The sequence below is a fragment of the Anomaloglossus baeobatrachus genome, chromosome 5 (genome assembly GCF_048569485.1).
Source record: "Anomaloglossus baeobatrachus isolate aAnoBae1 chromosome 5, aAnoBae1.hap1, whole genome shotgun sequence".
Taxonomy (NCBI): Eukaryota; Metazoa; Chordata; class Amphibia; order Anura; family Aromobatidae; genus Anomaloglossus; species Anomaloglossus baeobatrachus.
The window spans coordinates 395,422,878-395,449,680 of NC_134357.1; the positions used below are offsets into that span (position 1 = coordinate 395,422,878).

A 26,803-nucleotide genomic window follows, 5' to 3' on the forward strand; every position below is an offset into this window, starting at 1 on the left:
ATAACTGCTTCCAGCAATCTATAACCTGTATGCCCATAATAATAGTTTAGATACTCAAAGGTGGCGACAGATTCCCTTTAAAAATCTCGCCTCAATTTTTGGATGGAACTTGCATGTAGCTGCCTGTCTGCAAATAAAGATTAATAGGCTATCATCAGATGGCATACTTCTCGGTCACTGCATTGGAGGGACACAGGAACCATGGGTTAGTGTGCTACCACCTGGAAGCTGACACTAACAATACATCTTAAAAAGAAAAGCCATGGCAGACATGAGTCTCTCTTAGACCGGTCTTAGCCTTGGTTAGGTGCTAACTTTCTTTTTTTTTTTTTTTTTTTTTTTTTTTTTTTTTTTTTGTTATTCCCACCCCAGGGACAGCTTTAAGACATCCCAGGGTTCCTGTGTCCCCCATTGAAGTGATGAAAAAATTAAGATTTTTGGTACTCACCGTAAATTGTTCTTGTAGTTTTCATTGTGAGACACAACACTAACCCTTGATGGCCCAGTTGGGCATGCATTAGCTTTTTTCTCATGGGATGGTTATACTTTTTCTTTCATACTTTTTATTTATTTGGGGTTTTTTTTGCTTCTCCAAATTCTTTTTCCCTAACTGAGCAGTCTTGTTGCTAGCAGGCGAGGTATAGTCTGCTGGGGATGAGCCACCTTCTTTTTTTCTTAAGATGTATTGTTAGTGTCCCCCCTCCTGGTGGAAGCAGACTAATCCATGGTTCCTTTGTCCCCGAAAGAAAACTACTAGAAAGAGCCTTTACGGTTAGGACCAAAAATATTAATTTCCCATCTTTTACCAGTCCAGGAATACCAGAACTTTGGTGCATGTGGCACATGGCGTGATGTGATGGTTTGATGTGTCTTATTGGCAGAATACGAGGATGTGTGTGTTACTATCTCTGTCCTTGACCTTTGTCCACAGGCTAACACTGAGCCCCCCAAGCTTTCCCGTGACGAGCAGAGAGGTCGAGGGGCTCTGCTCACTGATATCTGCAAAGGAGCAAATCTAAAGAGGACAACCGCAGTGAATGACCGGAGTGCCCCCGTATTAGAAAGTATGTATTGTGTGACCTGTATGTACTGAATGTGCGGAGCAGGAAATCTTTATGCAATCTGTAGGCACTCCCTTTCTTTATAAATATTGACTGATCTGAAATGTCTGGGTTTGAAGTTATACAGTTTTCTGAACTCTGTACTCTGTATCTAACCTCACAGAAAAATAAAGAAGCTTGTCATTATTTTAATTGAAATATGTTTAAGAAATTCTGTAATTGGGGTGCACCCCCCCACCAAACTGCTTATCTGGTGAGATAACTCTTCTAAAGATGTGGGTATCCATCCTTGTCGTTTCCGGTTTTTGTCTCCACAATCTATAAATCCACTTTTTTTTTATCAGCGGGAGACTACAAGCACTGTCTGGGTCTGTGTCCTCGGCTCAAGCCCTAACCTTGTGGGACTGGCGGCATAGATCTGTGCATCTGATCGCGCTGATATTACCCCAAATGTGAGCCGATCAAACACCACACGCGGCTCGCACAGGGCTGAGCATCATTCATACCCAAGCACAGCACTGCTCACTTCAGTGGTTCATTTTCCCCACTCGTTCGAACCCGCACTTTGTTGTTTTGGAGCTCGGTTTCCGAACCTCGACCCTCAGGTTCACTCTTCTCTACTAGGGAGGCTCGGGAAGTTCTCAATCATGTCGTGAGCACTTGTGGCCTTATTTGTGTGCTGACAAAAACATGGATTTTTTTCAGTTATAGATCTGCAGATTTTTATGAAAAAAGGTATGGCTTGACTTGTTACCAGACCTACCTGTCTAAAGAAGTGGTTTGGGGCAGGGGGACTATGAGGACAGATTCTCTTTAGAGTCCCAGAGGTCCCTGCCCTGCTCCAGTTGACTAGCAGGTCTCTCCCTAGGTCTGGCAGTCAAAAAGATTTTGGCAGGGAGAAGCCGTCCAGGGACTGGCTTCAGACTAGTCAGCCGAGACACACAGACCCAGGCGTATATTTACCCTGAAATGGTGCGGCCTTTGAGAACTAAACATACATGGCTACAATTGCCCAGCTTCATACTGCCCACTGTTCAGGCTGCATGGATCTGATGACAAATTTTACAACACGTTGTCCGGGACTGAACAATTGATATCCTATCAATATGGGATCCGCAGAGGTCCAATGTCTGGCATCGCCACTCCTCCACTGAATTGTGTGCCGTCAGTATCCGGATATAAGCGATGTACAGTGCAGAACACAGCAACAATATATGGAGCAGCTGTTTTTTGCCCTGTACATTGCTTATATCCAGAAACAACCACAGCAGGATTCGGTGGAGATGCCATTTCTCGGACCTCCACCAGTCTCATCAGTGGTTTAGTACCTGATGATCTCGTTAAAGGGACTCTGTCACCAGGTTTTTGCTCCCCCATATGAAAAAAGCATAATGTAGAGAAAGAGACCCTGATTCCAGCGGTCACTTACTCAGCTGTTTGATGTCATTTCAAAATTAAAATCACCGTTTTCCCTGTAGCAGATCTAGCAGTTATACAGAGCTCATGAATATGCTGGACAACCTGGCAGGACGCCAAGTAGTCCTCTAATGATAATCTACTGCTGATTAATCATTGATATCAAAACTACACTAAGTAGCCCAGTAAAGGGGGCTTTACATGCAGTGACATTGCTAGCGATGTCGCTTCTGAAAGCACCCACCCCCGTCGTTTGTGCGTCACGGGAAATCGCTGTCCGTGACGCACAATATCGCTAACAGCCGTCACACGTACTTACTTTTCTAGCGACGCCGCTGTGGGCGTCGAACAACCTCTTCGTTAAGGGGGAGGTTCGTTCACCGTCACACAGTAGCCGACCAATAGAAGCGGAGGGGCGGTGACCAGCCGCATTAACAACACTCCCTCCTCGTTGTCGGAGGACGCAGGTAAGCTGTTGTTCGTCGTTCCCAGGGTGTCACACGTAGCGATGTGTGCTGCCTCAGGAATGATGAACAACCTACGTCCACAACGACCAACAAGATTTTGAAAATGAACGACGTGTCAACGATCAATGATTAGGTATTTTTGATAGTTAACACTCGCTCAGAGCTGTTACACGCAACGATGTCTGATGTGCGTCACGAAATCCGTGACCCCCGACGACATATCGTTAGATATGTTGTTGTGTGTAACGGGGCCTTTAGTAACACATCGCTGGAATAAGGGTCTCTGTCTCTACATTATACTGCTCTCAGATTAGGTGTTAAAAACCTGGTGACAGATTCCCTTTAATAGAATTCTCCGGTGTGACTGCTTTTTTCCATGTAATGTCAGGACTGAAGGGCTATATTAACCTCAGGATCCCAGTGGAAATTCACGGTTAATTATTTGAGACTGCCACTCTCCCACAGTGACGATATAGAGAAGCAGTAGTTCAAGACGCTTCCAATATGTGGCAACACTGGTAACAGTGTATGTACAGTGTAAGAACCTGGAATTGAAGCTGCATCAAAACCATGGCCAAAAGGGATCCATAATGATGATCCAGTCCTAGGACCTGACCAAGATTGATGGAAAAGATCTGTGTGTAATGAAGATCCTATTAACGTGTTAGTAAACCCAGAGATATGAGAATTGCAGTGTAAATGTGCTTACTCACTCGCATGTAATAGTCTGTTCCTCGACTGTCTTCTCATGGAAGCCACCGGACTTCTATTCTAGTATGTCCACAATATGACCAGTATAGCAGAGCTTTCAGCTAGAGACATTGAATCCTGTAAGTGCTTTATGACTGTGCTCATGACACTTCCAGGATATGTCATGGGGACACTGTGTGTCACTGAAGTAGGACCAGAGCCCAGGAAATGTAAATAATAAAATGTGAAAACGTTTTTATTTCTGACACTTTATAGTCACTGTCTAGTGTGGAACCATTAAGGATGCCAACGCTACTTAGGGGCTCTTAGAAATCAGTGGCCCATTTCACAGGTTACCTTCTGTAGGTGATTGAGGCCTCTTTGCCTACCCATAGGAAGACATCCCCTCCTTTGTAGATGACTGTTCACCTTCAGATGTTGTCTTTTTGTGGACATCTACTTTAATAGCTTAAAGATTTAATCCCAACATCGTTGTACTTGTGGAGGGTCCGACAGCTGGGACCGCCACCAATCTTGAGAACAGGCTCTTGATATAGCCAAGTACAGTGCGCGGCTACCTCTGGCAGTGCCCTAGACAATGACTGGAGCAGTGATGTGCATGCATGGCCTCCATATGATTCAGACATAACATTTCAGTCCCTTGTTTTCTAGATTGGTTGGTGGCTCAGTGGTTGGACCTCTACCAATGCACTAGTTATCACTAAGCATAGGTGATAACTTCTACAAATGGGGATAACCCTTTAAGGCCCCACACATAATAAATTATACTTGATTGAACCCAGTGCTTTTGATTGGACCCTGCCAGCTATAATTTTATTATCAATTCACGTACATAACATACAATTAAAAACAAGATGCAGATAGAGGAAGGATTGTCTATCCCTATCACTCTTCCTTCCTCACTACGGGGGTCGGCGTCCTAATGTGAAGACGCCCCCGTTCAAACGACGGCTATCCCTGGGTTTTGCCCTCCCTAATGGTAACCGTGATCCCTCTCAGATGGAAACAACCCCTACAGTAGTAACACCACAGTGAGGAAGAGGTGCTCAGTCCGCAGTGGCTAATTTGTCTGTATCACCACTCAGACGAGTAGGGATACGGGGCATAGGGAAGTCGTCAGATGTTCCATATATCTATGTGCTCAACTAAGGGTATAGATGAGTCAAATTTCTACATAGGTCAATGTGCTCAGTTAGCGGTAGACAGATGAGTCACACTTAATGAGAAACCAAGAAATGCTCAATAAAAGGTAAATAACATTTCTTATAGAACTGTGGGCATTTCTTGAATTGAGTTCTATAAGAAATGTTATTTACCTTTTATTGAGCATTTCTTGGTTTCTCATTAAGTGTGACTCATCTGTCTACCGCTAACTGAGCACATTGACCTATGTAGAAATTTGACTCATCTATACCCTTAGTTGAGCACATAGATATATGGAACATCTGACGACTTCCCTATGCCCCGTATCCCTACTCGTCTGAGTGGTGATACAGACAAATTAGCCACTGCGGACTGAGCACCTCTTCCTCACTGTGGTGTTACTACTGTAGGGGTTGTTTCCATCTGAGAGGGATCACGGTTACCATTAGGGAGGGCAAAACCCAGGGATAGCCGTCGTTTGAACGGGGGCGTCTTCACATTAGGACGCCGACCCCCGTAGTGAGGAAGGAAGAGTGATAGGGATAGACAATCCTTCCTCTATCTGCATCTTGTTTTTAATTGTATGTTATGTACGTGAATTGATAATAATAAAATTATACGATTTTATATAAAAGTAGTAAGCAATTGTTTTTGGCAAAATATCTACTTTAGTATCCAGAATAGGTGTAGTACCCTGCCAGCTATCTAATGTGTATGGGTGGCTTCCAACTCCCACTCCCCCCCGATAGCTGATGTTGGGTTAGATTAGGGAATTTAAATTCAGACATCCCACCCTTTTGTTCCCCAGATACGTCACTTCCAAAGGTCTCTGATAGCAGCTCACTCCCTAGAGCACACATGAAGTTTGGCCAAGTTGAGCATTCATGTGTATGGGGGAGTCGGTAAAGATCTGACAGTTGAACAAGCGTTGTGTGGGCAGCTTTTTAAAGGTAATATGTTCATGCGCCAAATCGTAGACCTAAAGTGCCCATAAATTTGGCCATACTTTCTCTGCTATTCCCCAATAAATATTCACAACTGAATTGGCTGAGTATATGTATACCCATCGGAGGTGGTGATGCAGTAGTCACCATCTTATGATTTTTTTTATTTTATAACAATTATATTGGTATTCTAGGAACCAAACTGTTTCTCCCCATTTGCTCTAATATAATTCCTTAAATGTTTTTTGCAGAATCTAATGGTGGAGGTGCTGGTTTTAGGCCAACTGGCGGAGGAGCATTGCAACCGAGAGGAGGCCTCTTTCAAGGGGGTGTTCCTCAACTTAGACCTGTAGGAACCAAAGATAGTAGCTCAGGTACATAATGTTTTGGGGTGTCTTTACTGCTTTAATTTTGACACACGGGGAAGTCTTATTGTCTTCAGTTTTTCACTTTGGATTTTTCTCAATTTTTCCAATGTCTTGTCGCTATACACTCAGCTCTGTAGCATTTTTTTTTTTTTTGTACAAATATATCTTAATTTTGTTTTTTTTTTCTTTTTCAGAAAGCCCATCTGGTCGGTCTCCTCTTCAGGGATCAGCAACAAGATCAGCTGCTCCTCGTCCCCCAGTTTCAGGAGGACGACCCCAGGATGATACTGATAGCAACAGCAACCGTTCTTCCCCTCCAGAAGTTGGACGAGCCCATAGGCCATCCTTACCAGATCTTACGCGTCCCCCTAGTACCACTAGTCCAGGAATGAGACATAGCTCCTCTGCCCCTCCACCACCACCTCCTGGGCGACGACATGCTAGTACAGCACCTTCTCCTGCTCAGAATGCCAAACCCTACAGTAGGGATAAACCTTTACCTCCTACCCCAGGGCATCGGGCCCCTGCTGCTCCTCCAGTAAAACCACCTCCCTCTCCGGTCAACATGCGAACACCTAATTCTCAGGGACAGCCTCCTCCACCGCCACCTTACAGGCAGCCCCCTCCTTCTGTGAATGGACCACCTAGCCCTATAAATGAGCCGCCTCCAGATCTACCAATGCGGAACAACTCTCTCCATCCCAGGCAACCTGCCACCGTGCGAGGACTGGCTCCTCCCCCACCAACTTCAGCAAATCTCTCTCCAGGAGGTAACAGACCGCCACCTCCTGTAAGAGACCCTCCTTCTAGGGGATCAGGTGAGGCATAAAGTAGTATTTTTATTTTACTGGATTATTTTTTTTTTTGTCCATAAAATTAATAAACGTGGCTGTTCACATTTTGCAGCTCCTGTAGTACGTAATGGCGGCCGTGATGCTCCTCCTCCTCCTCCCCCTCCTTATCGAATGCATGGCACAAGTGATACAACACAGAGTCGGGCTAAGCCACCTCCTCCCCCCTCTCGAATTCCTGCTGGACCTCCTCCACCACCACCTCCGGTTAGGAATGGACACCGAGACTCGATCTCTGTTGGGAGGTCATTTGCAGGTAAATCTGCTTTAATTACTTTTTGCATTAAATGTCTTCTCACCTGCTGTAACAGTGAAAAACATGTAATTTACACACCAAGATCTCCGTTTAGGGATAGATACCTGCCTACTGTCATATGGAATTGTAATCCATTTTCCTGACTGATATGCCCCAGTCTTGGACCTTCACTGCTTTTTGAGTGTAAACGTTGGTTTGCCATAAGTATTCATATATGATTTGCTATACTAGCAATGTGTTAAGCTGTGATTATGGAAATACCCCTTTATCTATAGGATCAGCTCCACCAATGATCACAATAATGGGGGTCTTGAATGGAGCAGCGGGTGAGCATGCACACTGCAACTCCATTCAAAGTCTACAGCAGTAGTGGCGATAGTAGAGTACAAGAATTCATCACTTTGACTGGTGGGGTCTTATAGATCCTGGCAGTAACAGTGATACAGCACTGATTTAGCACGACAGCACCTTGGCTTTTTTTTCTTGCACAGCAGCGGGCTGAGGGTGTGATGACCAGGGAGAACTTAGGAGGCTCAGTGACCAGCACTAAGTCCCCTTCATACTTGATATTGTGGGAGCCAGACCTTCACTGATCATAAAGTGATGTCCCTATCCTAGTGATAGAAATAGCCCTTTAGCAGTTGTTCTAAGGCACCACTCCAGTGTTTATTTCTTTTTATTTCACCGCTGAAGTGGTGCTTTTAAATGGAAGTTCTCTGTTCCTAGTCTTATACTCGCCCTTCATCATCTTCATCTGTTTTTCAGCACTACTCCTGTCGGTCTTCTGCAGTTTATCACCTGCTGGCTGCTCCAGTGTTTCAGAGAGTGCTCTGGAAATTATTATTTATTATTATTATAGCGCCATTTATTCCATGGCGCTTTACAAGTGAAAGAGGGTATACGTGCAATAATCATTAACGGTACAAAACAGACTGGTATAGGAGGAGAGAGGACCCTGCCCGCGAGGGCTCACAGTCTACAGGGAATGGGTGATGGTACAATAGGTGAGGACAGAGCTGGTTGCGCAGTGGTGTACTGGACTGAGGGCTATTGTAGGTTGTAGGCTTGTTGGAAGAGATGGATCTTGAGGTTCCTCTTGAAGCTTTCCACGGTAGGGGAGAGTCTGATATGCTGAGGTAGAGCACAACTCAATACAAGTCTATGGGAGCCTCATTCTGGCTCTCACAGACTTTCATTGAGAGCTTGTGACGTAATTTCTGGTCAGTCAGAAGATGGCGCCACGGGACCGGAGCAACTCCGAAAAACGGAGAAAATGTTGCAGGTTAAGTATAATACGGGCAAGGGAATTGGGTTAAAAGCATCACTCCAGTGATTATTTACTTCTTTGGGTATGCTTTAGTTACCAATAAAATGCAGGTTTTTTATACTTAAAAATTCTCACAGGATAGGTGTTTTTTTTTAACACACACACACACACACACAAAACTTACATGTTTGTGTTTACAGCGCATTACAAAAAATGTCAATACAACTTCACTGCATCGCATAAATCAAAATTGAAAATGTAATCCATCCCTGGTGAAATTTGTGACAAGCACTGCTGTTGGCAGAAACTTAATGTGTAATGCACATACCATTAGGATTCAGCTTTGTCACATGTCGATTAGTCGTTGCCGCTTCTCTCACTAGAACGTTGCGAGACAGGGCTGAGGCTGTAGTCCACACATGACTAAAAGTATGCAGATTGCTTGAGGTCAGGATTCTGCATTCTTCAGGTCGATAGAAGCACTGCAGTTTTATGTTGAACTTGGAAAACCTAGGCACAATTAGTACCCTGTAGTAAAGCCAGATTCTAAATGCAGATTAACAGAACAGAGCAATACACAAAATTAAATAAGGCTGCGTGCCCACGATCAGGGTTCAGTGTCTTGGACGCAGCACGTTTCAGCTGCATCCAAAATGCGGCGTTGTACAGTACAAGCACAGTGTATTGTACTTCTAGAAATCCCATGTCCACTGTGCATGTACGGACCACAGCGTAAACTGACCTGTTGTGCGGCTTTCCGAGCCACAAGCATGGCAATTCTTTGCTTGCGGAATCGCCAGCGTTCTCCACAAGAAGAAAACAGCAAGAGACTACAACTGCCCAAGCCTGGATCGTGGGCAAGAGCAGCTGCGTTCTCCTGCGGAGGAGACTCGTGGCCCCGCAGGTCAGGACCTCCCGCGTCCAGGACCTAGTGGGTCCTGATCATGGGCACGTTCCCTAACACTTCATGGGGTGCCTTTTTTGCAGAAAGCCTTTGGACATACACTCAGATGAGAAAGTTAATGGTGAGTTGCTCACCTCCCAGTCGCGTGTGAGAAAAAGAATTGAGTGCATATTCCACTAGCGCAAATCACTTTTCCCCATAGTTTGACCGTGACGAATGGTCAGTTTTCGAAAGACTCCCGGACAAGAAAGCTAGAATCACAGTACCCTTTTTTCTTTGTCGCTCCATTGGGAGACCCAGACAATTGGGGTGTATAGCTTCTGCCTCCGGAGGCCACACAAAGTATTACACTTAAAAGTGTAAACCCCTCCCCTCTGCCTATACACCCCCCCCGTGCATCACGGGCTCCTCAGTTTTTATGCTTTGTGTTGAAGGAGGCACACATGCACGCAAGCTCCACAATTTAGTCAGCAGCAGCTGCTGACTATATCGGATGGAAGAAAAGAGGGCCCATAACAGGGCCCCCGGCATGCTCCCTTATCACCCCACTCTGGTCGGTGGTGTTGTTAAGGTTGAGGTACCCATTGCGGGTACAAAGGCTGGAGCCACATGCTGTTTTCCTTCCCCATCCCTTAGGGGCTCTGGGTGAAGTGGGATCCTAACCGGTCACCAGGCACTGGGACCGTGCTCCCTCCGCAGCCCCTGGGGGAATCTGCTGGACAGGAGACCGGGTATCGTCAGGGACAGGCCCTGCTCCTCTGAGGTACTCTGTGTCCCCTTGGGGACGGCGCATAGAGCGCCTGTGTAATGGACGCTGCAGCAGCTGCTGGGTGTGTTTGTGCGCCGGGACTACCGCGCTGACCGCGCTTGTTTGCCGGCCGCACTTATAACTTTAGTCCCCGGCTTTTGCGGCCTAGTACCGCATACTCCCGCCCCCGGGCCTGCCAGTCAGGGGTAAGGGCGGGACGCTGCACTGGACGTCAGCGCTGAGGGCTGGAGCATACTTTGTATCCTCCTCCCCCCTCACTGAGCACCGTGGGGCACCAGATTCCCGCACTTTCTGAGGCACGCCCACGGCTCCCTCCTCCTCTCAGAACGCTGGCAGCCATTCCTATCAGCACTTCTGACGCTGGAGAACTTCAGAGGGGAGACAACACCGAGCTCTACAGCTCTGGGAGGCCCAGACAGGGAATCTGGTGGTCACACAACCGCTGAGAGCGGTCGGTAAGCCGCACCTGTTACTAGGTGCTGGCCCCCCTGGGTGCCGAAGTGTATATTTATATGCTTATATTGTATACATGTACTCTGTACGGCCGCACTATTTGCTTTTGGCTATATACCCTCTCTGATTGCTCTAAGAGGAGACAACAGCATGTCGTCCGCAAAAAGCAAGGGTGCCAAGGCACAGGCTTACTTTGCAACCTGTACCTCATGTGCGGCTATGCTACCTGCAGGTTCCACCTACCCTCATTGTGTGCAATGCTCGGCCCCTGTGACACTCACTCAGCCGGAGCCTCTGCCACTGGTGGGACCCTCGGCCCAGGTGGAACCACCTGCTGCCACTGTCCAGGTGACAGGGACAGAGTTTGCAGTATTCGCTGACAAACTTTCTGAGTCTATGGATAGATGGTCTGCTAAGATACTAGAAGCTTTGCAGTCCAGACCGGTAACACAGGCCCCGGGCACTGTTGAATCATTGTCCCCAGGCCCCCCTCGGTTGGAGCAGCAAAGTGCTCCTGAGGCGACTCATAGGTCCCACGGTGAGGACTCCGACACGGACCGCAGTCCCAGACCGGCTAAGCGGGCTCGCTGGGAGCTTCCCTCGACTTCATCACACTGCTCAGGGTATCAGCATGAGGACTCTCTGGAGGATGAAGCGGAGGGGGCAGATCAGGGCTCTGATCCTGACGCCGCTCTCAACCTTGATACACCTGAAGGGGACGCCATAGTAAACGACCTTATAGCGTCCATCAATCAGGTGTTGGATCTTTCTCCTCCAGCTCCTCCGATTGCGGAGTCAGCTTCTCAGCAGGAGAAATTCCATTTTAGGTTTCCCAAACGTACACGGAGTGCGTTTCTTGATCACTCCGACTTCAGAGATACAGTCCAGAAACACCGGGCTTTCTTCAGCGCTCTATTGGGAGACCCAGACGATTGGGGGGTATAGCTACTGCCTCCGGAGGCCACACAAAGCACTACACCAAAAAGTGCAAGGCCCCTCCCCTTCTGGCTATACCCCCCCGTGGTATCACGGGTTCTCCAGTTTTCAAGCTTTGTGCGAAGGAGGTCAGACATCCATACATAGCTCCACAGATTTTAGTCAGCAGTAGCTGCTGACTATTTCGGATGGAAGAAAAGAGGGCCCATATAGGGCCCCCAGCATGCTCCCGTCTCACCCGTGGATGGTGTTGTACGGTTGAGGTACCTATTGCTGGTACAGAGGCTGGAGCCCCACATGCTGCTTTCCTTCCACATCCCCTTGTAGGGCTCTGTGGAAGTGGGATCCTGCCGGCTTCTAAGCTCTGACGCCGGGCTCCATCCACAGACCCAGTTGAACCTGATGGATATGGAGCAGGAGTACAATCAGGGACAAGGCCCTGCATCATACAGGTACTCTGTGTCCCCGGCAGGCACAGACACACTCCGGGCTGGCTGGGTGTTGTAGTGCGCCGGGGACCGTAACGTTGGAGTTAGTGTTCCTACAGTTTACTGGGGGACTTTGTGTTGTGGGAACGCAGCGCCGACCCCCACTGGATCGGGCGGCGCTGCTGTGACTTGTGGTGCGCCGGGGACACGCCGACCGCGCTTTTACGGCGGCGGCGTTTATAACTTTAGTCCCCGGCTTTTTGCGGCCTAGCTCCGCTTCGTTCCCGCCCCCACCCTGTCAATCAGGGTAGGGGAGAGACGCTGTTTCGCAGCAGCGACGAGGGCTGGAGCCTGATTTACATGCTCCAGCCCTCTCACTAGGCACAGAGGGAAGCAGGCTTCCCGCTCTTAGCCAGGAACGCCCAGGGCCCGCCCCCCCCCTCCTCTCCCAGGACGCCGGCAGCCATTACATGCAGTCTGGCTGGAGGAAGGACGCAAGGCTCTGGGAGACCTGGACTAGGGGGCTTTTGGCGACCACACACCCGCTCTTAAGCGGGCGGTAAGCGGCATTTCAGCTGGCCCCTCTAGTGCCTCAGTGTGTATTGGTGTACTGTGTCACCAGATATATATATTTATTTATTTCTTGCACTGTGAGGTCGCTTCCTGGCTGGATACCCAGATCGCTCTGAGGAAGCAGCAACATGTCATCCACAAAACGCAAGGCTGCCAAGGCTAGGGCTGTGTACACTGCGTGTGCTGCATGTGGGGCTGCTCTACCAGCAGGCTCCGATGACCCCCATTGTGTGCAATGCTCCGATCCGGTGCTGCTTCGCCAGCCGGAGTCCGGAGAGGTAGTGACCCAGGCTGAGACGCTTGTAAGTTCTGCCCCGGCGCCAGGGACAGACTTTGCAGTTTTTGCTGATAGAATGTCTGTGACTATGACAAAAATCCTTGAAACTTTGCAATCCATGTCTGGGGCTCAGTCTTTGGACTCGGCGAGGTCTCTGTCCTCTGGCCCCCCTCAGCTGGATCCAATCCAGACTACAAGGGGGTCCCCGGCTTCACAAGCTGAGGATTATGACTCAGATGATAGCCCCAGCCACCCTAAGCGAGCTCGCTGGGAAAGACCCTCAACGTCATCACACTGCTCAGGGTCTCAGCGCAATCAGTCTCCCTGTGAGGTGTCTGAAGAGAGTGATCAGGAATCCACTCCTGGAACCCCTCTCAACCTGGATACCCCTGATGGGGACGCCATGGTAAACGACCTCATCTCAGCCATCAATAGGCTGTTAGATATTTCTCCCCCAGCCCCTTCAGCAGAAGAGGCAGCTGCAGAGCAGGAGAAGTTTCGTTTCCTCTATCCCAAGCGTAAATTGAGTGCTTTGTTGGATCACTCTGACTTCAGAGAATCAATCCAGAAACACGACGCTCACCCAGAAAGACGTTTCTCTAAACGTTCTAGGGATACACGTTATCCTTTCCCCCCTGATGTGGTCAAGCGCTGGACCCAGTGTCCAAAGGTAGACCCCCCGATTTCCAAACTTGCAGCTAGATCCATAGTTGCAGTGGAGGATGGCGCTTCACTTAAAGATGCCAATGACAGATAGATGGACCTTTGGTTAAAATCTGTCTATGAAGCTATCGGCGCGTCGTTTGCTCCGGCATTCGCAGCCGTATGGGCTCTCCAGGCTATTTCAGCTGGTTTAGCAAAAGTGGATGCTATCATACATCCAGCAGTGCCACAAGTGGCGTCCCTTACCTCGCAGATGTCTGCGTTTGCGTCTTACGCTATCAATGCGGTCCTAGAATCTACCAGCCGCACCTCAATGGCGTCCGCCAATTCGGTAGTTTTGCGCAGAGCCTTGTGGTTAAGGGACTGGAAGGCAGATGCTGGTTCCAAAAAATGTTTAACCAGCTTGCCTTTATCTAGAGATAGACTGTTTGGCGAGCCATTGGCTGACATCATTAAGCAGTCCAAGGGTAAAGACTCTTCTTTACCCCAGCCCAGAACAAGCAAACCTCAGCAGAAAAAGTGGCAGCAGAGGTTTCAGTCCTTTCGAGGTTCGGGCAAGACACCATTTACCTCGTCCAAAGGGTCTCAGAGGACGCAAAGAAACTCAGATTCCTGGCGGGCTCACGCACGCCCCAAGAAAGCAAATGGAGGAACCGCTTCCAAAGCGGCTAGCTCATGACTTCCAGCCCCCTCCCGCCGAATCTCCGGTCGGGGGCAGGCTCTCCCGCTTTTGCGACATTTGGCTGTCACAGGTCAAGGACCGGTGGGTGACAGACATTTTGTCTCGCGGGTACAGAATCGAGTTCAGTTCTCGTCCTCCAGCCCGATTCTTCAGAACCTCCCCACATCCAGACCGAGCAGATGCTCTGCGGCAGGCGGTGGACTCCCTAAGAGCGGAAGGAGTAGTGATCCCTGTCCCTCCTCAGGAACAGGGTCGAGGGTTTTACTCCAGTCTCTTTGTGGTTCCAAAAAAGGACGGCTCATTCCGTCCTGTTCTGGACCTAAAACTGCTCAACAAACATGTGCACGCCAGGCGGTTCCGGATGGAAACCCTACGATCTGTCATTGCCTCAATGTCTCGAGGAGACTTCCTTGCCTCAATAGACATCAAAGATGCTTATCTCCACGTGCCAATTGCTACAGAACATCAACGTTTTCTACGTTTTGTGATAGGAGACGACCATCTTCAGTTCGTAGCTCTGCCATTCGGTCTGGCGACAGCCCCACGGGTCTTCACCAAGGTCATGGCGGCAGTGGTAGCAGTCTTGCACTCTCAGGGACACTCGGTGATCCCTTACCTAGACGATCTACTGGTCAAGGCACCCTCTCAAGAGACATGCCAACTCAGCCTGAATGCTACGCTGGAGACTCTACAGTCTTTCGGATGGATCATCAACTTTCCAAAGTCGATCCTGTCACCGACCCAATCACTCACGTATCTTGGCATGGAGTTCCATACTCTAGCAGCGATAGTGAAGCTTCCGCTGAACAAACAGCGATCACTACAAACAGGGGTGCAATCTCTCCTTCAGGGTCAGTCGCACCCCTTGCGGCGCCTCATGCACTTCCTAGGGAAGATGGTGGCAGCCATGGAAGCAGTTCCATTTGCGCAGTTTCATCTGCGCCCACTTCAATGGGACATTCTCCGCCAATGGGACGGAAAGTCAACGTCACTAGACAGGAAAGTCTCCCTTTCCCAGACGGCCAAGGACTCTCTACAATGGTGGCTCCTTCCCACCTCATTGTCTCAGGGAAGATCCTTCCTGCCCCCATCCTGGGCAGTGGTCACGACAGATGCGAGTCTGTCAGGGTGGGGAGCAGTTTTTCTCCACCACAGGACTCAGGGAACGTGGACTCCGCAGGAGTCCACCCTTCAGATCAATGTTCTGGAAATCAGGGCAGTGTATCTTGCCCTACTAGCCTTCCAACAGTGGCTGGAAGGAAAGCAGATCCGAATCCAGTCGGACAACTCCACAGCGGTGGCATACATCAACCACCAAGGAGGGACGCGCAGTCGGCAAGCCTTCCAAGAAGTCCGGCGCATTCTAATGTGGGTGGAAGACACAGCATCCACCATATCCGCGGTTCACATCCCAGGCGTCGAAAACTGGGAAGCAGACTTCCTCAGTCGCCAGGGCATGGACGCAGGGGAATGGTCCCTTCACCCGGACGCGTTTCAGGAAATCTGTCGCCGCTGGGGAGTGCCGGACGTCGACCTAATGGCGTCCCGGCACAACAACAAGGTCCCGGCATTTATGGCGAGGTCGCGCGATCAAAGAGCTCTGGCGGCAGACGCCTTAGTACAAGATTGGTCGCAGTTCCGGCTCCCATACGTATTCCCGCCTCTGGCACTCTTGCCCAGAGTCTTACGCAAGATCAGATCCGATTGCAGCCGCGTCATACTCGTCGCCCCAGACTGGCCGAGGAGATCGTGGTATCCGGATCTGTGGCATCTCACGGTCGGCCGACCGTGGTCACTTCCAGACAGACCAGACTTACTGTCCCAAGGGCCGTTTTTCCATCAGAATTCTGCGGCCCTGAACCTGACTGTGTGGCCATTGAGTCCTGGATCCTAGCGTCTGCAGGATTATCCCAAGGAGTTGTAGCCACAATGAGACAGGCTAGAAAGTCGACTTCTGCTAAGATCTACCACAGAACGTGGAAGATTTTCTTATCCTGGTGTTCCGCTCAGGGAGTGTCTCCCTGGCCATTTGCATTGCCCACTTTTCTTTCTTTCCTGCAATCGGGGTTAGAAAAGGGCTTGTCGCTCAGCTCCCTTAAAGGGCAAGTATCGGCAATATCCGTGTTTTTTCAGAAGCGTCTAGCACGTCTTCCTAAGGTGCGCACGTTCCTGCAGGGGGTCTGTCATATTGTGCCCCCGTACAGGCGGCCGTTAGATCCATGGGATCTGAACAGGGTACTAGTTGCTCTCCAGAAGCCGCCTTTCGAGCCTCTGAAGGAAGTTTCCTTTTCTCGCCTGTCACAGAAAGTGGCGTTTCTTGTTGCGATCACATCGCTTCGGCGAGTGTCGGAGCTGGCAGCTCTGTCATCCAAGGCTCCCTTCCTGGTGGTCCACCAGGACAAGGTAGTGCTGCGCCCCATTCCGGAGTTTCTCCCTAAGGTCGTCTCCTCGTTTCATCTTAATCAGGATATATCCTTGCCTTCCTTTTGTCCTCATCCGGTTCACCGGTATGAAAAGGACTTACGTTTGCTGGATCTGGTGAGAGCACTCAGAATCTACATTTCCCGCACGGCGCCCATGCGCCGTTCCGATGCACTTTTTGTCCTTGTCGCTGGTCCGCGCAAGGGGTTGCAGGCTTCTAAAGCCACCCTGGCTCGATGGATCAAAGAACCAATTCTAGAGGCCTACCGTTCTGCGGGGCTTCCGGTTCCTTCAGGGCTAAAAGCCCACTCAACCAGAGCCGTGGGTGCGTCCTGGGCATTACGACACCAGGCTTCGGCTCAACAAGTGTGCCAGGCAGCTACCTGGTCGAGTCTGCACACTTTCACCAAGCATTATCAGGTGCATACCTATGCTTCGGCGGATGCCAGCTTAGGTAGAAGAGTCCTGCAGGCGGCAGTGACACCCCCGTAGGGGAGGGCTGTTTTGCAGCTCTAACATGAGGTATTTCTTTACCCACCCAGGGACAGCTTTTGGACGTCCCAATCGTCTGGGTCTCCCAATAGAGCGCTGAAGAAGAAGGGAATTTTGTTACTTACCGTAAATTCCTTTTCTTCTAGCTCTTATTGGGAGACCCAGCACCCGCCCTGTTGTCCTTCGGGATTTTTTTGTGGTTTGCGGGTACACATGTTGTTCATGTTGAACGGTTTTTCAGTTCTCCGATGTTACTCGGAGTTAATTTGTTTAAACCAGTTATTGGCTTTCCTCCTTCTTGCTTTGGCACTAAAACTGGAGAACCCGTGATACCACGGGGGGGGTATAGCCAGAAGGGGAGGGGCCTTGCACTTTTTGGTGTAGTGCTTTGTGTGGCCTCCGGAGGCAGTAGCTATACCCCCCAATCGTCTGGGTCTCCCAATAAGAGCTAGAAGAAAAGGAATTTACGGTAAGTAACAAAATTCCCTTCTTTCCAGATAAGCGCTTTACTAAGCGCCTTAATGACACACGTTATCCCTTCCCCCCCTGACGTAGTCAAGGGTTGGGCTCAGTGTCCCAAGGTGGATCCTCCAGTCTCTAGACTGGTGGCTAGATCCATAGTTGCAGTGGCAGATGGTGCTTCACTCAAGGATGCCACTGACAGGCAGATAGAGCTCCTGATGAAATCCATCTATGAAGCTATCGGCGCGTCCTTTGCTCCGGCATTCGCAGCCGTATGGGCACTCCAAGCTATCTCAGCTTGTCAGTCTGAGATTAATGCAGTCACACGTGCCTCTACTCCGCAGGTTGTGTCCTTAACCTCTCAGGCGTCGGCGTTTGCGTCCTACGCCATGAATGCTGTCCTGGACTCTGCGAGCCGTACGGCGGTAGCATCCGCCAATTCAGTGGCAGTCCGCAGGGCCATGTGGCTACGTGAATGGAAGGCAGGCTCTGCTTCCAAAAAGTTCTTAACCGGTTTGCCATTTTCTGGCGACCGCCTGTTTGGCGAGCGATTGGATGAAATCATTAAACAATCCAAGGGAAAGGACTCGTCCTTACCCCAGTCCAAACCAAACAGACCTCAACAACGGAAGGTACAATCGAGGTTTCGGTCCTTTCGGCCCTCAGCCAGGTCTCAATTCTCCTCGTCCAACAGGCCACAGAAGGGTCAGAGGAACTCCGATTCATGGCGGTCTAAGTCACGTCCTAAAAAGAACGCCGGAGGAACCGCTCCCAAAGCGGCCTCCTCATGACTTTCGGCCTCCCCAAACCGCATCCTCGGTCGGTGGCAGGCTCTCCCGCTTTTGCGACGCCTGGTTGCCACATGTCCAAGACCGATGGGTGAGAGACATTCTGTCTCACGGTTACAGGATAGAGTTCAGGTCTCGTCCCCCGACTCGTTTCTTCAGAACATCTCCGCCCCCCGAGCGAGCCGATGCTCTTCTTCAGGCGGTGAACACTCTGAAGGCAGAAGGAGTGGTGATCCCTGTTCCCCTTCAGCAATGGGGTCACGGTTTTTACTCCAACTTGTTTGTGGTGCCAAAAAAGGACGGATCTTTCCGTCCCGTTCTGGACCTCAAACTGCTCAACAGACACGTGAAAACCAGGCGGTTCCGGATGGAATCTCTCCGCTCTGTCATCGCCTCGATGTCCCAAGGAGACTTCCTAGCATCAATCGACATCAGGGATGCTTATCTCCACGTGCCGATTGCACCAGAGCATCAGCGCTTCCTGCGTTTCGCCATCGGGGACGAACACCTTCAGTTTGTGGCACTGCCTTTCGGCCTGACAGCCCCACGGGTCTTCACCAAGGTCATGGCAACAGTGGTAGCAGTCCTACACTCTCAGGGACACTCGGTGATCCCTTACTTAGACGATCTGCTTGTCAAGGCCCCCTCTAGGGTGGCATGCCAACACAGCCTGAACATTGCGCTGGAGACTCTCCAGAGATTCGGGTGGATCATCAATTTCCCAAAGTCAAAATTGACACCGGCCCAATCGCTGACATATCTCGGCATGGAGTTTCATACTCTCTCAGCGATAGTGAAACTTCCGCTGGACAAACAGCGTTCACTACAGACAGGGGTGCAATCTCTCCTTCGAGCCCAGTCGCACCCCCTGAGGCGCCTCATGCACTTCCTAGGGAAGATGGTGGCAGCAATGGAGGCAGTTCCTTTTGCGCAGTTTCATCTGCATCCACTTCAATGGGACATTCTCCGCAAATGGGACAGGAAGTCGACGTCCCTCGACAGAAACGTCTCCCTTTCTCGGGCGGCCAAGGCCTCCCTTCAGTGGTGGCTTCTTCCCACTTCTCTGTCGAAGGGGAAATCCTTCCTGCCCCCATCCTGGGCTGTGGTCACGACGGACGCGAGTCTGTCAGGGTGGGGAGCGGTCTTTCTCCACCACAGGGCTCAGGGTACCTGGACTCAGCCAGAGTCCTCCCTCCAGATCAATGTTCTGGAGATAAGGGCAGTGTATCTAGCCCTAAAGGCGTTCCAGCCGTGGCTGGAAGGCAGGCAGATCCGAATTCAGTCGGACAACGCCACGGCGGTTGCATACATCAACCACCAAGGCGGCACACGCAGTCGACAAGCCTTCCAGGAAGTTCGGCGGATTCTGCTGTGGGTCGAAGCCACAGCCTCCACCATCTCCGCAGTTCACATCCCGGGCGTAGAAAACTGGGAAGCAGACTTTCTCAGTCGCCAGGGCATGGACGCAGGGGAATGGTCTCTTCACCCGGACGTGTTTCAAGAGATCTGTTGCCGCTGGGGGAAGCCGGACGTCAACCTAATGGCATCCCGGCACAACAACAAGGTCCCGGCATTCATGGCACGTTCTCAAGATCACAGAGCTCTGGCGGCAGACGCATTAGTTCAGGATTGGTCGCAGTTTCAACTGCCTTATGTATTTCCTCCTCTGGCACTGCTGCCCAGAGTGTTACGCAAGATCAGGTCCGACTGCCGCCGCGCCATCCTCGTCGCTCCAGACTGGCCGAGGAGGTCGTGGTACCCGGATCTGTGGCATCTCACGGTGGGCCAACCGTGGGCACTACCAGACCGACCAGACTTGCTGTCTCAAGGGCCATTTTTCCATCTGAATTCTGCGGCCCTCAACCTGACTGTGTGGCCATTGAGTCCTGGATCCTAGCGTCTTCAGGGTTATCTCAAGAGGTCATTGCCACTATGAGACAGGCCAGGAAACCAACGTCCGCCAAGATCTACCACAGGACGTGGAGGATCTTCTTATCCTGGTGCTCTGATCAGGGTTTTACTCCCTGGCCATTTGCCTTGCCCACTTTTCTGTCCTTCCTTCAATCCGGAATGGAAAAGGGTTTGTCTCTCGGCTCCCTTAAGGGACAAGTCTCGGCGCTCTCTGTGTTTTTTCAAAAGCGTCTAGCCAGGCTTCCACAGGTACGCACGTTCCTGCAGGGGGTTTGCCACATAGTCCCTCCTTACAAGCGCCCGCTAGAACCCTGGGATCTGAACAGGGTGCTAACGGCTCTTCAGAAACCACCTTTCGAGCCAATGAGGGATATTTCTCTTTCACGCCTTTCGCAGAAGGTGGTCTTCCTAGTGGCAGTCACATCACTTCGGAGAGTGTCTGAGCTAGCAGCGCTGTCATGCAAAGCCCCCTTCCTGGTGTTTCACCAGGACAAGGTGGTTCTGCGTACGGTTCCGGAATTTCTCCCTAAGGTGGTATCCCCTTTTCATCTCAATCAGGATATCTCCTTACCTTCTTTTTGTCCTCATCCAGTTCACCAATGTGAAAAGGATTTGCATTTGTTAGATCTTGTGAGAGCACTCAGACTCTACATTTCTCGTACGGCGCCCCTGCGCCGCTCGGATGCGCTCTTTGTCCTTGTCGCTGGCCAGCGTAAAGGGTCGCAGGCTTCTAAGTTAACCTTGGCTCGGTGGATCAAGGAACCAATTCTTGAAGCCTACCGTTCTTCTGGGCTTCCGGTTCCTTCAGGGCTGAAAGCCCATTCTACCAGAGCCGTGGGTGCGTCATGGGCATTGCGGCACCAGGCTACGGCTCAGCAGGTGTGTCAGGCGGCTACCTGGTCGAGTCTGCACACGTTCACGAAACACTATCAGGTGCATACCTACGCTTCGGCAGATGCCAGCCTAGGTAGGCGAGTCCTTCAGGCGGCGGTTGCCCACCTGTAGGAAGGGGCCGTTTTACGACTCTTTTACGGAGGTATTCTTTTACCCACCCAGGGACTGCTTTTGGACGTCCCAATTGTCTGGGTCTCCCAATGGAGCGACAAAGAAGGGAATTTTGTTTACTTACCGTAAATTCCTTTTCTTCTAGCTCCTATTGGGAGACCCAGCACCCGCCCCTGTTCCCTTCGAGCTGTTGTTCTTTTGTGTACACATGTTGTTCATGTTGAATTGTTCTTGGTTCATGGTTTTCAGTTCTCCGAACATCCTTCGGATTGTATTTACCTTAGACCAATTTATAAGTTTCCTCCTTTCTGCTTTTGCACCAAAACTGAGGAGCCCGTGATGCACGGGGGGGTGTATAGGCAGAGGGGAGGGGTTTACACTTTTAAGTGTAATACTTTGTGTGGCCTCCGGAGGCAGAAGCTATACACCCCAATTGTCTGGGTCTCCCAATAGGAGCTAGAAGAAAAGGAATTTACGGTAAGTAAACAAAATTCCCTTCATTGCCACCCCACATTCCTGAACTTGTATAGTACCTATTTTTTTCCCCTTTCCCTTCCTTTTTTTGGCTACAACACACCTGACTTGGCTTCTAGACACCAAGTGGCTCTCAATGCATTCATTGGCAATTTCTTCGGCGCTCCATTGGGAGACCCAGACGATTGGGTGTACAGCACTGCCTCCGGAGGCCACACAAAGCAACTACACTAAAAAGTGTAAGGCCCCTCCCCTTCTGGCTATACACCCCCAGTGGGATCACTGGCTCACCAGTTTTCTGCTTTGTGCGAAGGAGGTCAGACATCCACGCATAGCTCCACTGTTTAGTCAGCAGTAGCTGCTGACTATGTCGGATGGAAGAAAAGAGGGCCCATATACGGCCCCCAGCATGCTCCCTTCTTACCCCACTTGTGGTTCGTAAGGTTGAGGTACCCATTGCGGGTACGGAGGCTGGAGCCCACATGCTGCTTTCCTTCCCCATCCCCCTGAGGGGCTCTGTGGAAGTGGGATCTTACTGGCCCCCAAGCCCTGAGGCCGGGCTCCATCCACAGACCCAGTGAACCTGATGGATACGGAGCTGTGTACCATTCAGGGACAAGGCCCTGCAACTTTCAGGTACTCTGTGTCCCCGTTCAGGCGGGCACGCACACACCAGACTTGCTGGGTGTGTTAGTGCGCCGGGGACAGTAACGCTGGGGTTTGAGTCACAGCAGCTTAGCTGTGTGACTTCATGTGCTGGGAACTACCGCGCCGGCCACTCTCGGAGCGGCGGCGCGGCTGGGACTTGTAGTGCGCCGGGGACTTAGCGCCGACCGCGCTTTTACGGCGGCGGCGCTTATAAATTTAGTCCCCGGCTTTTGCGGCCTAGCTCCGCTTCGTTCCCGCCCCCTCCCTGTCAATCAGGGAAGGGGAGAGACGCTGTACGTTTACTCAGCGCCGAGGGCTGGAGCCTTATTTACATGCTCCAGCCCTCTCACTTGGCACAGTGGGACACAGGTTTCCCGCTTTTGGTCTGGCACGCCCAGGGCCCGCCCCCCCCTCCACAGGACGCCGGCAGCCATTCCTGCATGCAGTTCTGGCTGGAGGACGGACACAGGCTCTGGGAGACCCAAGACTAGGGATTTCTGGACCACACACCCGCGTTTAGCGGGCGGTAAGCAGCACTTTAGTGCTGGCCCCTCTTGTGCCACAGTGTGTATTGGTGTACTTTTTCCTGTACCAGATATCTATAGATATATACTGCACTGTACGGTCGCTTCTTGGCTGTATACCCTATATTGCTCTGGGAAGACAACAACATGTCATCCACAAAACGCAAGGGTGCCAAGGCACGGGCTGTATACACTGCTTGTACAGCATGTGGGGCTAATCTACCAGCAGGCTCCAACGACTCTCATTGTGTGCAATGTTCAGTCCCAGTGGCACTTCGTCAGCCAGAGCCTATGGTGGTAGTAGCCCAGGCAGAGTCGCCTGTGAACCCTGCCCCGGTGACGGGGACAGAATTTGCAGTCTTTGCTGATAAAATGTCTGTGACTATGACAAAAATCCTGGAGACCTTGCAGTCCAGGCCAGTTGCTCAGACCATGGACACTACTGTCCCTATGTTCCCCGGTCCCCCTCAGTTGGAACTAATCCGTACTTCACGGGGGTCCCAGGCATCACTGGCTGAGGGCTCTGACTCCGATGACAGTCCCAGGCCGCCTAAGCGAGCTCGCTGGGAGAGACCCTCCACGTCATCACGCGGGTCAGGGTCTCAGCGAGAAGGGTCTCTATATGATGAGACAGAGGTGGGTGATCAGGAGTCTAACCCTGACACCGCACTCAATTTGGATACGCCAGATGGTGACGCCATGGTAAATGACCTTATAGCGGCCATCAATAGGCTGTTGGATATTTCTCCCCCAGCCCCTTCAGCAGAGGAGGCAGCTGCCCAGCAGGAGAAATTCCATTTCCTGTATCCCAAGCGTAAATTGAGCACCTTTCTGGACCACTCTGACTTCAGAGCATCAATCCAGAAACACCATGCTAATCCGGACAAGCGTTTTTCCAAACGTCTTAAGGATACACGTTATCCCTTTCCCCCTGACGTGGTCAAACGCTGGACCCAGTGTCCAAAAGTGGACCCTCCAATATCCAGGCTTGCAGCTAGATCCATAGTTGCAGTGGAGGATGGGGCGTCACTTAAAGATGCCAATGACAGACAGATGGACCTTTGGTTGAAATCTGTCTATGAAGCTATTGGCGCGTCGTTTGCTCCAGCATTCGCGGCCGTGTGGGCGCTCCAAGCTATTTCAGCTGGTTTGGCACAGGTGGACTCTTTCATACGTCCAGCAGTGCCGCAAGTGGCGTCCTTAACTACGCAAATGACTGCGTTTGCGACCTACGCTATTAATGCGGTACTGGACTCTACGAGCCGTACCGCAATGGCTTCCGCCAACTCTGTAGTTTTGCGCAGAGCCTTGTGGTTAAAGGAATGGAAAGCAGATTCTGCTTCTAAAAAATGTTTAACTAGCTTGCCATTATCTGGAGACAGACTGTTTGGTGAGCAATTGGCGGAAATCATTAAACAGTCCAAAGGTAAGGACTCTTCCTTACCCCAGCCCAGATCAAGCAAACCTCAACAGAGGAAGTGGCAGTCAAAGTTTCGGTCCTTTCGAGGCTCGGGCAAGCCCCAGTTCGCCTCGTCCAAGGGGACTCAGAAAGAGCAAAGGAGCTCTGATTCCTGGCGGGCTCACTCACGCCCCAAGAAAGCAGCCGGAGGTACCGCTTCCAAGGCGGCTGCCTCATGACTTTCGGCCGCCTCCCTCCGCATCCTCGGTCGGTGGCAGGCTCTCCCGCTTTTGCGACATTTGGCTGCCACAGGTCAAAGACCGGTGGGTAACAGACATTTTGTCTCACGGGTACAGGATAGAGTTCAGTTCTCGTCCTCCGCCTCGGTTCTTCAGAACTTCCCCACATCCCGACCGAGCAGATGCCCTTCTGCAGGCGGTGAATTCTCTAAGAGCAGAAGGAGTGGTGGTCCCTGTTCCTCTTCAGGAACAAGGACAAGGTTTTTACTCCAATCTCTTTGTGGTGCCAAAGAAGGACGGCTCATTCCGTCCTGTTCTGGACCCAAAACTGCTCAACAAGCATGTGAACGCCAGGCGGTTCCGGATGGAATCCCTCCGCTCAGTCATTGCCTCAATGTCTCAAGGAGATTTCCTAGCATCAATAGACATCAAAGGTGCTTATCTCCACGTGCCGATTGCTACAGAGCACCAACGTTTTCTACGCTTCGTGATAGGAGACGACCATCTTCAGTTCGTAGCTCTGCCATTTGGTCTGGCGACAGCCCCACGGGTGTTCACCAAGGTCATGGCGGCAGTGGTAGCAGTCTTGCACTCTCAGGGACACTCTGTGATCCCTTACTTGGACGATCTACTTGTCAAGGCACCCTCTCAGGAGGCATGCCAACTCAGCCTGAATGTTGCACTGGAGACTCTCCAGACGTTCGGGTGCATCATCAACTTCTCAAAGTCAAATCTGTCACCGACCCAATCGCTAACGTATCTTGGCATGGAGTTTCATACTCTCTCAGCGATAGTGAAGCTTCCGCTGGACAAGCAGAGGTCACTACAGACTGGGGTGCAGGCTCTCCTTCTAAGTCAGTCGCACTCCTTAAGACGCCTCATGCACTTCCTCGGGAAGATGGTGGCGGCAATGGAGGCGGTTCCGTTTGCGCAGTTTCATCTGCGCCCACTTCAATGGGACATTCTCCGCCAATGGGACGGGAAGTCAACATCCCTGGACAGGAAAGTCTCCCTTTCCCAGACGGCCAAAGACTCTCTGCAGTGGTGGCTTCTTCCCACCTCATTATCACAGGGAAGATCCTTCCTACCTCCGTCCTGGGCGGTGGTCACGACGGACGCGAGTCTCTCAGGGTGGGGAGCAGTTTTTCTCCACCACAGGGCTCAGGGTACGTGGACTCAGCAGGAGTCCACCCTTCCGATCAATGTTCTGGAGATCAGAGCAGTGTATCTTGCCCTACTAGCCTTCCAGCAGTGGCTGGAAGGAAAGCAGATCCGAATTCAGTCGGACAACTCCACAGCGGTGGCATACATCAACCACCAAGGGGGGACTCGCAGTCGGCAAGCCTTCCAGGAAGTCCGGCGGATCCTGATGTGGGTGGAAGCCACGGCCTCCACCATATCCGCAGTTCACATCCCCGGCGTAGAAAACTGGGAAGCAGACTTCCTCAGTCGCCAGGGCATGGACGCAGGGGAATGGTCCCTTCACCCGGAAGTGTTTCAGGAAATCTGTCGCCGCTGGGGAAGGCCGGACGTCGATCTAATGGCGTCCCGGCACAACAACAAGGTCCCGACCTTCATGGCACGGTCTCGCGATCACAGAGCTCTGGCGGCAGACGCCTTAGTGCAAGATTGGTCGCAGTTCCGGCTCCCTTATGTGTTTCCACCTCTGGCACTCTTGCCCAGGGTGCTACGCAAGATCAGATCCGACTGCAGCCGCGTCATACTCGTCGCCCCAGACTGGCCAAGGAGGGCGTGGTATCCGGATCTGTGGCGTCTCACGGTCGGCCAACCGTGGGCACTACCAGACCGACCAGACTTACTGTCCCAAGGGCCGTTTTTCCATCGGAATTCCGCGGCCCTGAACCTGACTGTGTGGCCATTGAGTCCTGGATCCTAGCGTCTTCAGGATTATCCCAAGGGGTCGTTGCCACCATGAGACAGGCTAGGAAGCCCACGTCCGCTAAGATCTACCACAGAACGTGGAGGATATTCTTATCCTGGTGCTCTGCTCAGGGAGTGTCTCCCTGGCCATTTGCATTGCCTACCTTTCTTTCTTTCCTACAATCTGGGTTAGAAAAAGGTTTGTCGCTCGGCTCCCTTAAGGGGCAAGTCTCGGCGCTATCCGTCTTTTTTCAGAAGCGTCTAGCACGACTCTCTAAGGTGCGCACGTTCCTGCAGGGGGTTTGTCATATCGTACCCCCGTACAAGCGACCATTAGATCCATGGGACCTGAACAGGGTGGTAGTTGCCCTCCAGAAGCCGCCCTTCGAG

The 26,803-nt window shown here is 51.2% G+C and overlaps 1 protein-coding gene across 1 annotated transcript in view; it reads left to right on the plus strand.

The window, feature by feature from the left end:
• Positions 1 to 26,803, plus strand: part of WIPF2 (WAS/WASL interacting protein family member 2) — a 99,430-nt gene that overhangs the window by 38,130 nt on the left and 34,497 nt on the right. The window contains exons 3-6 of the mRNA XM_075350151.1: positions 932 to 1,064; positions 5,994 to 6,116; positions 6,305 to 6,928; positions 7,017 to 7,217. Of these exons, the coding sequence (XP_075206266.1) occupies positions 932 to 1,064; positions 5,994 to 6,116; positions 6,305 to 6,928; positions 7,017 to 7,217 (1,081 nt within the window). The remainder of the gene's footprint in view (positions 1 to 931; positions 1,065 to 5,993; positions 6,117 to 6,304; positions 6,929 to 7,016; positions 7,218 to 26,803) is intronic.